Raw genomic sequence first — 13,912 nt, 5'->3', positions numbered from 1 at the left:
TTAAATAAAAAAAATAAATAAAAAGCTGTCTTCTTCTTGCTCTTGGAGTCTATTATGTAGTCTGATTCCTACTAAAAGATATGACAGGTTGAACCTTGGGGCCTCATCTCATACAAATGGGGACAGTAGACCCAAGTGGTTATAGCAGGACCATATTGTCGCTTCTACTAATCTTGAAGATGTAATGAAGGCAGCTCACGTCTGGAGTGCTTTATAAAATAGACTGTTTTTGATGTGTTAGAAGAGGCACTGGATCGCAAGAAGACAAATATGGGCCCGGGAACCAAGACACTTGGGTGCCTCAGCCAGCAATCAGCTCTGATACCTTGGGCCAGGTTGCTTCTCTGTGGACAGCCGTTCATTGTCTTGGGTAAGTCGTGAGTCTGAGTGTTTCTAACCTCTCCCTTGCTCTGTGTCCCCTCCAGGAGGCCAGGTGGTCAACTTGATGAATCAGCGCCTGCAGACAGGTTTTACAGAGAATGAAGTGCTCCAGATATTTTGTGACACCTGTGAAGCCGTTGCCCGCCTGCACCAGTGCAAAACTCCTATTATCCACCGTGACCTGAAGGTAACAGGCCGCACTGTTTCATGAAGTGTGTTCAGGGTATTTTCCATCTGCCCCGGGGATGGGGGAGATGCTTTGGGCATGTGAGAGAAGCTTCAGGCATGGAAACCTTACATGTCTTACATTCTGCCTGGGGAGAGAAAATAGAAATTAAAATAAAGAAAGTATAAAACAGGTATCACTTTTATTACTTAGGTAGCCTTTAGAAATTCTTTATAATCATCTGCCTGAATACATGCTGTTCTTGTTTTTCCTGATAGAGTCCCAGTTTTACTTTTCCAGGGTTATAGAAAATAATATGCTCATTTAAATGGTTTGTGAACAGTGATGCTTGGTTTTTAAAGTCTCTCTTGTATTTTGCAAAATCCATTAAGTGATTATTTAAAAATTTTGTTCTACTAATTACCATCTCCTTGTAACCGGCCTTTCCTATTCTAGTCATTTGACAGCATTTGTTGAATGGCATTGGCACCCGGTTAGGATTCACTGACATGTGCCATGTACCCTACTAGACGCTTTATGCGCACTCTTTACATTGTATAATCAAGGAAACTCAGGTCACATGACTTGACTGAGGTCATACAACCGGGAAGGAGCAGCACCAGAATGTGAAGCTAGCTCTTCTGATTCTAAATTACAATTTCTTTTCATTATCCCTGTGTTTTGAGAAACACGCTTCATGGCTAATAACTTATATCAGCAGCCCCTGGTGTACTTGTTAAATGCAGGCTACTGGATTCTGCACTGAATCTGTTGGGCTATAATTTTTATGGTGGTGTCAGGGAAGCCCAGGAACTCATAGCTTAATAATCGCCCTGGGTGGGTTTTGTGTGTTTTAAAGTTTGAGGAACACAAGGGGCATGCCAGCATTTCTGTTTTGAGGGATTTTTTTTTCTTTTTAGCTTTTTTTAAAAAATGGAGATATAATTCATATACCATAAAACTCACCCTTTGAAAGCATACAGTTCAGTGGCTTTTACTGTATTTACCAGGTTGTGTAACCATCACACTATCTGATTCCAGAACATTTCGTCTCCCCCAAGGAAACCGTGTGTATCCATCAGCAGTCACTCTTCACTCCCACCTCACCTCGGCCCCAGGCAAACACTAATCTGCTTTCTGTTGCCTGTTCTGTGCATTTCATATAAACGGCTTCATTCAGTAAGAGGCCTCTCGTGTCTGACGTCTTTCACCTAACGTAATGATGTTGTCAAGGCTTATCAGTGTTGCAGCGTGTAGCACCACTTCATTTCTTCTCATGGCATGATATTCACAGTGTAGATAGACTACATTTTGTTTATCTGGTCACTGATGGACATTTGAGTTGTTTTGACCTTGGATATTCCGAACGAGACTGTGAACACCTGTGTACCTGTTTTAAGTGGGCACAGGTCCGTTCTCTCGAGCATCTACCTAGAGGTGGAATTGTTGGGTCGTGTGGTAACTACGGTTAACTCTCTGGGGAACTGCCAAACTGTTTTGTAGAGTGGCTGTGCTGTTTCTCTGCCACCAGCAACACATGAGGGTGCCGTTTTCTCCACATCCTCACCAACCCTTACCGTCCTTTTTTATTTTAGCCATCCCGGTTAGTGTAACGTGGTACTTACATCCCGGCGTTTCTGTAGTAAAGCAGTGAGCTTAAGGGAAGATAGGTACATAACTTCAAAAGCCTTAGATAGCCTCCTCCAGTGTCCCTCTACCCACAGTCAGCCCTTTTTCTAGTAGGAAAGGGAGAATACATTTCAGCGAGTATTATGAGCCTAGCAGAGTACAAGTACATAATTCTGTGGAACGGGGTACAGTAACACGGTATAATACGGTTCCTACTTCCCAGATGCTTTGGTATTGGTGACAGGATATAAATGAAACAAATGAAATGTTTAGATTTGAAACAGAGACAGGTGAAATACAGAACTTTGTAGAACAAAGTGATGAACAAGCAGAGTTATCAAGCTGCTTAACGTACGATCGGGTCGCGGGACCAGGTAACGCAAGTTGGGATCTTCTGGAAAAGTGGGATTTTACAGGCTTGTGGGATTTAAGTGGTCACAAAGAGGACGAAGGACATGTCAGGCAGAGAGCAGATGCTGAGGGCTACCTAGAGAAGGGGACAAGGAGGCCTTAGAGCATGCGTGTCCGTCTCCAGGCACACCTGTGACACAGCAAGTGCCTGCCAGGGCATGAAGGTGAGGGCAAAGGAAGGAGGCAGAGAGGGCCACTGAGCATCCTTGTAGAGAGTGCTGATCCCGTGTTCTCGAACAGAATCTTCCTTTATTTTAACTGGATTAAATGAGGCCTCAATGATGAATCTTTTCATACCTGTAAATAACACCTACCTAATTTGCACATTCCCAGCATCTCAATGCTGCTGTGAGGCGGTTGGTTAAGTGTCGTCCAGTGATAGGAGCCTGAAGTACAGAGCTCAGGGTCCACCTGGGGACAGGAAGTAGGGTGGGAGTAGGAGCCCAGGACTCTCTCTTCGCTGCCCTGAATGGTCCATGAGATATTTTAGCAGAAGAACGTGGAGCAAAGTGGAATTGGAGGAGAGGCTGCCACGCTGGTTCCCAGCTCATCCGTAGCCCTGTACCCTTTGACCCTCCTCGGTGCTCCTGAAAGTCAGCACAGCGCTGGCAACACGCTCTGGGGCTCTGTAGTTGTGTTTTAATGCATCGGGAAGACCGTCAGGCCTGCTGCTGGGTTGCCGGGAGTGATTCAGGAGACTTTGTTTCCATTTCTCCTCTACCTTGGAAATAGGGAATGTAAATAGGGGCCCTGGGAGCAGGCCTCGATTGTGATTGTTCCAAAAAAGTCCTGTGGCTGTTAATTGCAGTTATTGACTCCTGGTTGTTTTGACTGAAGGTTTCCCAGACTCCCCATATCTTATACTCTGTGCCGTATAGCTGTTTTGGTTAGCAAATTAGATTTTATTGATTTCTACTAATATGTGCCCGGTGGGCAGTCAGTCCGTTTGCCTCCCGCACTGCCAGCCTCCTAAGGCCTGACCAAAAAGTCCCTGTGTACCTGTTGTTTGCCATCACGTAGTCTCGGACACTCTGAGCTCCATGTCCAGCCACTACAGTCCTAGCGGTAGCCAGAGCCTAGAAGTTCTTAATTCTCCTGTTGGCCAGAGGAGGTGCTGGTTGCTGATCTGTAGTTGCTTCTCTAAGCAGATTTACATTTGGTGAGGAGGCACCATCTTGAACAAAAGTCAGTACGACATGGAAAAGAGCACAGGCCAGGCCAGCTGCAGATCCCCTTGTGGAGTCAGTGCCACCCTGGGTCTGCTTGTTCACACGCAGAACAGAGGAAAAGCCCCTCTTGCCCTGCCTGCCACGTGTGTGGTCTTTCTTTCAAATTATGTGCGGGAAATAAACTGAAAGCAGTCCCTATCCTGAAGCAGCTTATGTTATAAAAATAACCATTACCAAAGTTCTGTTCGTTATTGGAGGTCTTTCTTCAAATACGATATTTTAGCATATTAATCATTTCCCTGTTTTTGTTTAATTTTTATCTCCCTGAGGAAAGAAAGAGATCATTGCAGATCATGGGGTCATAGAGCTGGGAAGGTCACCTAAGCCAGCCCTCTCCTATTACCAATGAGGAATCCTCTGCCCAGAAAGGCTGTGACCTGCACAGCTAATTCTGTGGTCAAACTAGAACAAAGGCCAAGGGTTTTTACTCCCATTTTGGTGTTTGTTTGTTTTTGCTCTGTTACACCATGCTGTCTGTCCAGGCACTTAAGAAGGGGTTAAGATTTAAAAAGTGCATTCAGATTGAGAAAGTCATGAATGTGTCCTCTTTCGTCGGAAAAGAGATTTTGATTTCGTGAAGTACAATAGGATGAAGATTCTTGTCCCATTTTTAGAATCACAAGTTTGAACACCTACATTTATCTAATCCTCCAAAATTTCTGGTGATTGAAATGCCTGAATGCCATATCTGTTTGGAATAATGTGAAGAGGAAGGGTCAGTAGGAGGTGGCTTTCCAGACCTTTTAGCTACAGCTGTAAGCAGAGTTTGGGAGTGACAGCTTTAATAACCCTCTTAAGCCGATGGGTTGGGAAATAAGGTCAGCAGCATTAAACCCTCAAAGAGCTGGAAGACTGTAGGATTGTAAGCAGCGGTCACCACCATTAGGCTTACATCCTAAGGGACTTTGCCAAAAACAGATCAGTAGGAAAGTTCTCTGGAGCTTCCAGAAGATGATACACGAATGTCCAGTTGGTTGTCTCCCTTCCTTGTCCACCTTAATTCCTCTGGGCCCTGCTCTAGACCTGGCCTGAGTCGCCTCCCCTCTAGACAATTGCACCCACCCTCGTGTTCTCCCTTCTTCTCTCTCACCATGCTAACCTTCCTAAAACACCTCTCTCCATCTGCTGAGTGTCTCCCTAGTGGCCTTCCTCAGTCTGTCCTCTGTCAGCTGCTCTGGTCCTCTCGCTTTCTCCCTTCATGGTTGCCGGTGTGAACTGCCCTCATTCCTTGATGGCATGATGCGTATCAGTGCAGCGGTGAGGGTGTAGCTTCAGCACGCAGGCAGAGTGAGCCCCATCCTGCCCTACCAGCCTAGTGACCTCAGGCATGTTAGGTAACTGGGCTCCATTTTCTCATCTCTTAACTGGGGACAATAAGACTTTGTAAGACTTTGTAAGAATTTCATGAAATCCTGTAGGTAAAAGTGCCTCCTAGTGAGTGCTGCTAGTTGCTGATACCATTGTTATTGTCATCATTCCTGCTTCTCTGCCTTTGGTTCTATTATGAGTTTCACTCACCTAAGTCCTTCACTTCCCCAAGGCCCAGCAGTATCCGGCCTCCCCATTCACAAGGGCGCTAGCCCTTAGTATGCCCAGTCCCATGTCCTCAGTTTTCTTTGTGGCACTGGTGCCCAGCACAGTACTGTCCCAGCCAAGGTGGCCTGCTTCTGTGCCTCAGATGCCTCAGGCCTGCTCCCTCCTCTCCTCTGAGAGTGCCCCTCCCCCAGGGGGTCTGTGGCTGCCCTTCATTTGGGTCTCTGCTCACCTCATCCCAGTGACCTTTCCAACTGTGCCATTTGCAGTAGCATCCCTCTTCCCCTTAGATATATTTAACCTGTTGGCTTTTTTTTTTTTATAACAGTTATCACCACCTGGCAATTATACTTACTTCCTTACTCTCTTCCACTAGACTCTACACGACACGAGCAGCTGAACTTGGATTTGTTCATAACCTTATCTCCAGAAGCTACTTGGCATATAGTAGGAGTTCAAATGTGTGTGTCTCTCTCTAAAATGAGTGGTAATAACTTCTTAGGTTTATATAGGGAGACTTATAGTTTGCTCTCACATACATTCTCTTGCTTGCTTCATAAAAACCATGATAGAAATAGTATTAGCTGTACTTTGCAGATGAGAAACAAGCCCAAAGAGGTTTAAAGGTTTGTCCAAGGTCAGACATCTAAGTAGTCCCTGAGCTCTTCTGACCCCCAGTTCCAATGTGGTTGCCGTGCACCAGGCTCTGTGTTAAGTGTGCTGGTGGTGATGAAGGGCAGCGGCCAGCTTGATCTTGGAGGTTTCCACGGGTGTTACAAGTCACAGGGACAGACTGAGAAGGCGCAGAGGGTGTGGCCACTGCTGAGGTGGCTGCTGCTAAGCGAGTTCACCTTCGCAGTCTCATGATCCTCCCAGCAAACCTGCAGAGCCACCGGAGCAGGGCTTATGGTTCTTACCTGCATTAGTATTTCTTTGATATTGATAAGGCTTTCCCCTACGTTGGTATTTCTGGCTTTAGGTCCACTTTTGTACACACCTTTACTTTTTAACTGCTTTTCCTGCAAATACAGTCTTGTGCAATGTTATCTTTATGGGAAGGTTGATAACGGTATAACTGCTGAGTGCTGCCACTCTGGAGCTAACCAGAAATACAAACCGAGTTTTTTAGGTGAGGGGGATAAAAACAAGACAAAAACCCCTATGTGCCTCATCGTTATTCTGTCTTTTGTCTACTCAGTTTTCCTTCCCGCTGACCCCCTCACCCCCACCCCCACTGCCTCTGGCCCAACCCAGTGATTTTGGTCCCTGGAACTACCTTATTTGTATTTTGACGTGAACTCACTTAACAGTGTTTTAGAATGTACAATCTAGCATTAGAAGAATAGAAACTAATGTGGGAAGGGACTGAACACATATAATGGGAGATGCATGGTTTCACGTGAGACCAGGAAGGAAGATCACTGCTAATGGATACTGAATAAGGGATGGAAGGGTATCTGGTGTATGTAAAATACTTGACTCGGTATTGCAGGAGACACACAGGCATAGTGTAATGATAGACCAGAAGTTGGCAAACTTCTGCAAAGGACCAGATAGTAAATATTTTGGCTTGTCAGCCAGATAGCCTGTCACAACTACTCACCTCTGCCACTGGAGCTCAAAAGCAGCCATAGACTAGAGGATAAGTAACCAATGGGAATGGCTGTATTTGGCCCAAAGGTCTTACTTTGGCAGCCCCTCCTATGGACAGTAAGTTCTGCAGATTTTGTAGGATAGCCATGGAAGGTTTTACTGAGGACTTGCGACTTGAGCAAAGCCCTGAAGAATGGCTACGATTTGACAGGTAGAGAATGAGCAATTGAATAAAATGATAAACCAGGAGATACAGGGAATGTTTACGAGACACTGAGCAAAGCAGCCTAGCTAGTGGTTAGACACCTGGTTCCTCATTGACTAGATTCCTATTATAGGATATTTGTGAACATAAAGGACCGAGGCAGCCCTGTCCTTAAGCTTGTATCCAGTACACTGGGCAAATATAGTCATCATACCCACCTCAGTTGGTGGATACTTATGGGTGGGGACTGTGAGTAATTCATCTGCTTCCTACCCTGGCAGAAAGGTAATTACCTGCCTTTCTCTAGAATTAAATTGCCTAGGTTTGCTTCCCAGCTTCATCACTGTGAGTCTCACTCTCCACATCTGTAAAACAGGGATATTATTATATTATTATGAGGATAATCCATGTAAAGTGATGAGTACAGTAGTACTCGTAATAGTAAAAGCTCAGGAAATCATAGCTGTTCTGTTTATAACCTCTAAAGTAGATTAGAAATATTAGTATTGTTTTGTCGGAATTATTTTAGATTCCTAAAGTGAGTATATGTTCAGGATAGCTTGACTGTTTTACTTTGTGTAAATAGGTTAAACTGATGAGTTTTTGAAAAGCTGTAGATGGTAGAAATATTTGCTTCCCTTAGCCTTGTCTCTGGAGAACAAGAGCATATCCATGAGAGATGATAGCCGTAGTTCATACTGCCTTATGTGCCTAAAAATCCCAAGGTCAAAATTCTAGGTTAAAGTGATTGTAGGTTAGCAGTGCCCCAGGTGCAAAAGCATATCCTTTCTGGAAGAACAATAGACTTTAAACTCAGGCCTCATAGGCTTCCCCCAGATGAATTCCAAGGAACATGAGTTAACAGCAACAGTAACAAAACCCCTCATAACAGTACCAGGAGTGAGACTCAGTAGGAGTAAGAGACAACAAATAAAAGAATCAGTTTGCAGCAAAGACTTTAGGTATTAGATTTAGCAGATACAAACTATAAACATTTTTATAATACATAATGTAATTTTTAGGAGAATTAAAGCAAGTATAGGTAGAAACGAGTATTGGAACAAGAGACTATCACAGTTGACCAGATTTTTGTTTGTTTTTTTAAAGAACCAATATGTGCAGTAATAGGGTCTGGGTATTTGGTGGCTCCCATCTTGCTTCTGACAGACACACATACACACAAACACAGTATTAAATGTGTTCCTCTTTTTTAACTTATACCATTCAACCAAAATTTCTGTACCAAGCACAATGGTAGGCACTGGCAGAGAAGACTACAAACGCAATGAAGAGATGGTGCTTGTCTTTTTTTTTTTTTTTTTTTTTACATTTATTTATTTTTTGAGAGACATAGAAAGAGCACAAGTTGGCGAGGGGCAGAGAGAGAAGCGGACACAGAATCCGAAGCAGGCTCCAGGCTCTGAGCTGTCAGCACAGAGCCTGACGCGGGGCTTGAACTCACAAACCGTGAGATCATGACCTGAGCCGAAGTCAGACGCCCAACCCGACTGAGCCACCCAGATGGGTGGCTGAGCCGCCCCGAGATGGTGTTTGTCTTTAAGTAGCCTATAGTAGACTCTGGCCTTTGTTTTCCGAAGGTGATCAGTCTTTGGAAGGCTGAAGACAAAAGACAATGGAGACTATAGACTTACTGGCCTAAGGAGATTTTTTGGCCGCCATTTTACTGCCCACGCATAGCTAGGTCTGTCCTCCAACATACCGGTCAACGCAATTCACCTAGACCAAAAATGACTCAGTACATCCTGAGTACAGAAGTGCCCACTATTTTGGAGTTATTCTTGCACTGGCATACTCCTTTGATACCAGAGATTTCTGTAGATTCTGGTCTTTGTAAGCTCCCTTCTACCTGGAACTGCTAACTCGCTGCCCAAAGCATTCATCTACAGAAAGATAAGGTAATACTTCAACAGGAAAACTGGACATTTGCCCACAGGCCTTTAATCACTTTGAGAAGTAACTAAAATACAGCAAATGTTTATTAATTCTGGAAATTCTAACTTACTGTAGTAAAGAAATCGATATATGCATGTATAAGACTCAAGTGAAATCACTGATGTCAGGAAGAATGAAGTACTGAAGGGCCATGGGGAAAGAGTGACATTTGTCTGAGTGGGTGCTTGAGGAAGGCTTCAAAGAAGAGGTGGCATCTGAACTGGAGTTTGGAAGATGAGTGGGATATTGATAGTTGGCTAAGGGGGTGGAGGTCATAGAGAGTATTCTAGATGGAGAGAAAAGCATGAAAAAAGATACAGAGACTTAAAAGTATTAGGACTGTTTCTGCCAAGGTGAGAAATGTAGCTGGAAATCTAGGTAAGTGGGACTCATTTCCCCATTGTGGACTTTCCTCTATTTACCCCCTCTACTCTCATTTTACCCTGTTACTGTGCTTTTCTTTTTGTTCACTTGGGATGACCCCTGGCGAGATACTTGGTGGGGAAGAACTTTCCTGTGCATATTAGTGGGATTATCAGAAATAGAATATTTATGTGACTATGAACCAGATTTTCATATGCATTACTAAATAATATCTTGGATCGGGTGGTTGGGGAATGTTTTTCAGGTTGAAAATATCCTCTTGCATGACCGAGGCCACTACGTCCTGTGTGACTTTGGAAGCGCCACCAACAAATTTCAGAATCCACAAACTGAGGGAGTCAATGCAGTGGAAGATGAGATTAAGAAGTAAGCCTTTCCTCTTTTCTTGGAGTTTCGTCCATTTGCAGATCAGCAACATTACTTTCAGCTTCTGGATGAGAAGGTCAGGGTGGAAAGACCAGGGTGCTAGTCATGGCCCCCCTTGTCTCAGAGCATCGTGTTGGGCAGTGGGATTGTTTGATTTTAAGAGGAGGCTGTCGAGTGGTTTGCAAGCGTTGGTCAATAGCGTAAAATGAAGGAGTCATACAGCGCTTTATCAATGGACCAGTGGTCACTGTACATAGATATTTTGACTTAAGTCACACAGCCCTTAAAAAGCTGAATGGTACACAAACCATAGAGGTACTGTGATGTTTTTAAGCGGAATCACAACAACTATGACATTATCAGTCAGTTGGATGTGCTTTTCACTGAACCCTGAATTGCTGTGTATTCCTTCTTGCTCCTAAGGAGGTCACCAATCTAATGGAATTAATGGTAAGTAGGAATGTGAAGTCTCTACAGATACTGAATCACTGACTGCCATGAGAAAAAGCTTCTTTAAATTTCTGGCTCCAGTTAAGAACCTGACCCATTTTACCCTATTGTCAAGAGTGTTAGATTTTTCACAGGCCATAATACTACTAATAATCCAGAAGTCTAGTATGCACACCTGTATCCTGACCCTCAGTCTCCTTTCCTGCATCACTCTTGGCAGCCAAGCCTGGGGTGGGAAGACTTCCGGTCCAAGGCTCTGGTGGACCAGAGCACGGTGCCCTGTGGGCTTTAGAGACTCAAGCAGCATAAGTCACATGCTTGGCCACACCAAGACGCTCTTTGAAGCGGAGCTTGTACTCCTCTTTCCTTGAGCCAGAGATAAGGGGAAAACTCTTGCTTCATTCCTCTTCCGGCAGCAGAGATTCGTCCACCTCCCACCTCAGCTATTCTTTCTGCTGTTGTGCAGTGTCTCAGCCAGTATTACACATCAGCACTGAGCCACACTTAAGGAAATTACTATTTTTAAAAACAAATCAGCAAGACATGATATCGAATAGTAAGGATTTGCAGAAGAAGATTTTTTCATTTGAGGACCCAAGAAAAGTTGCTTTTAGAGTTTATTTAAGTGCCTTAGCGTCTGGGTTGCCACACGCTCTCAGATAGAAGGGCTGCTTCTAAAGGGCCATGGGTGTGTACCCAGGACAGCTTTTCATTTTATCTACACTACTATTTCCTACTCTCTTCTGCAGATTGCTCCCAGGGAACTAGACTTTATTAATAGAAACATAAATGTATTTAAGAAGTATTTCTGCTACCCCTGGTTTTTAACGATAGCATTGACATATTTAACAAAAACCAAATCTCTTGATTGTAGATACACAACGCTGTCCTATCGAGCACCAGAAATGGTCAACCTGTACAGTGGCAAAATCATCACTACGAAGGCAGACATTTGGGTAGGTGTCAACTAACCTATCCGCATCTCAGATACCAGCAGTCTTGACTGTAAATTCCCAAGTCTAATCCAGGCAGTGCCATAGCAAGCATGGCCACTGTACCATATCACTGTCTCCCTATCTCTCAGAGTTATTCTCGGGGTGACCTGCCACTGCTCCGTGAAGCATGTCAAAGGAAATTATTTTAGAGCTCTGTGAAAATTATTCAGGTGACCTGCCCATTATTTAGGTGGTTTTCATATATGTGTTATTAGTTCCTAAGAGCAAAGTAACTGAAATACTTGTTCTTTTTCGGAACACCATTTGGTAATGCTGGTAGAAATATCGTAACTCAGCAGCTAAATAGTGGTGCTGAGTTCTAAATTCAGGTTTCTTCTAATAGGTTAATAGTACGTAGCTTTTATATCTGCTAGTAAGTATGGATGATGCCAGTATGTCTCAGTAGACCCATTTGCAGTTATGGTAAATAAACCACTCGTAGCAATCTGCTTTATTTTTTTTAGGCTCTTGGATGTTTGTTGTATAAATTATGCTACTTCACTTTGCCATTTGGAGAGAGTCAGGTGGCAATTTGTGACGGAAACTTCACAATTCCTGATAACTCTCGATATTCCCAAGACATGCACTGCCTAATTAGTAAGTATCTCAAGTTTCTGGTTTCATATTTTTATCTCCAATCTCTAGGAATGAACTGGGGGGACAAAGGGATTAGATCCCAGGAGTGATGGGTTGGATGCAAAGATAGATAAGTCGATAATAGTGGGTCACTCAAAGATAATACCACAGTGTCTAGTTAGAGTGGTAGGTCTTTTTGCTAGAAATCTAAACTCTCTTAGGCTTGAGCAGAAATCCTAACAGTGCTTTGAGCAGTACAGTACCGCTCTGTTCTCTTGCAGTCAGTATGAAAGAGTCCAGCTGACTCCTATCAAGTGATAAGAAATTCATCTCTGCAAAACTGGAAGCAACTCAAATTGAAATGATTGCTGTGCGTTGGCTGGAGTGAATACATAATTAAGACTGTATAACTCTGTGGGACTAGGTTTTTTTTTCTCTCTTTAGGTTAATCCCTGGATTTTGATAACAAGCATTTAAGCTCAACGCTTTGTTTGAAATGTTTTTTAAGATTCCCCACTCTTTTGCATCGTCACAGCAAGCATATGTACTAATTCATTAACCAGATGGCAGAACAAGCAATCTTTGCACAAGCCCTTGTGCGCAAATGTGAAAGAGATATTTTGTCATCTTTTTGCATTGGTCAAGGGATTCAGCATCTGAATTTTAACCATTATGGGTTATAAATCTTGAGTGACCCAGTTTGGGTCCTGGGTGGGGCTGTACTGAAGAAAACAGAAGCAAATGTGGGGTGGAGCACCTGACATTTGTTAAGGGCCTACTTGTACCTTATTTAATTCTTCAAGTCTTATGTAGTAAATATAATTATCCCCGTTATACAAATGAGGAAACTGAGGCTGAGAGAGTATAGGTAACTTACCCAAGTTAACATAGTTACAGCTTTTCTCAAAACAAACAAACAAACAAACCCCAAAATAAAACCATAGTTACAGCTTTGAGATGACTACCTATTCCACAGTGCCAATTTTATCAATCAACTTCTTCTGTTTATTAACCAAAAAAAGGAGGGAGAGGGTATTTAAACAAATGGACTATGGCATTCAATGGTTGTTGAACTGTTTTCAGAGGTAAAGCATTAGAGTAGTCCCTCCTTATCTGTGGTTTGGCCTTCCACGGTTTTAGTTACCCGCAGTTGACTGCAGTAGGAAGCAGATGATCCTTCTTTTGACATCTAGTCAGAAAGGTCAGTAGTAACCTAACATTACGTCACTGTGCCTGTGTCATTCACCTCATTTCATCTCACCACGTAGGCATGTTGTGCTCTCACATTGTCACAAGAAGGGTGAGTACAGTATAATGAGATGTTTTGAGAGAGAGAGAGAGAGGCCACATTCACATAACTTTTATTGCAGCATATTGTTATAATGGCTCTACTTTATTATTGTTGTTAATCTCTGGCTGTACCTAACTTATAAATTGAGCTTTGTCACAGGTGTGTGTGTAGAAGAGAAAACATAGTATATATGGGATTCAGTACTATCCGCAGTTTCAGGCGTCCACTGGGGGTCTTGGACCGTGTCCCCCATGGATAAGGAGGGACTACTGTTCTAGAATTGCTGCTTCGTAAATGAAGGTTGGAAGGAGATAGATAAGAAAATGGCCAAATTTGATGCTAGAATGGTAGGATAATTTTGTAATACATTTTTTTTTTCACATTTGGACAGCACGTTCATACTGGGAAAAGCAAGTCTTTGACACTGACATCTTTCCAAGCTCTGACCTATTTCAGTTTACAAACTACTTGAAGATTCCATGGTCTCTCTAACGTCACAGTTGTAAAATTTATTGTGATTGCCCATTTACTCCCAATACACAGTTCCCCTCTGTTTTCAGTTTCTATCAGTGGTGTCACCATTCAAGCCTGGATAACTGAAGTTTAAGGTTTAGATCTGGCTCATAAGACAGAGTAAAGAGTCAGCCATTTTCTAAGCAGCATTCTTTCTTTGGAGTTTCTCCTGGTCCCATCCCATTCTCTGTTCCCATCACTGTCACCACGGTATATAGAGACTTGGCCAACTCATGC

At 43.3% G+C, this 13,912-nt stretch overlaps 1 protein-coding gene across 11 annotated transcripts in view; it reads left to right on the top strand.

Annotated features, from left to right (window-relative positions):
• Positions 1-13,912, top strand: part of AAK1 (AP2 associated kinase 1) — a 173,353-nt gene that overhangs the window by 102,276 nt on the left and 57,165 nt on the right. For all 11 annotated transcript variants that reach the window (XM_030310755.1, XM_032592657.1, XM_032592658.1 and 8 more), the window contains exons 5-8: positions 426-568; positions 9,729-9,850; positions 11,175-11,256; positions 11,760-11,892. In XM_030310755.1, the coding sequence (XP_030166615.1) occupies positions 426-568; positions 9,729-9,850; positions 11,175-11,256; positions 11,760-11,892 (480 nt within the window). The remainder of the gene's footprint in view (positions 1-425; positions 569-9,728; positions 9,851-11,174; positions 11,257-11,759; positions 11,893-13,912) is intronic.

The sequence above is a fragment of the Lynx canadensis genome, chromosome A3, assembly GCF_007474595.2.
Source record: "Lynx canadensis isolate LIC74 chromosome A3, mLynCan4.pri.v2, whole genome shotgun sequence".
Taxonomy (NCBI): Eukaryota; Metazoa; Chordata; class Mammalia; order Carnivora; family Felidae; genus Lynx; species Lynx canadensis.
Note: the sequence above shows the minus strand (reverse complement) of the source record. Positions and strands in the feature narration are given on the sequence as shown.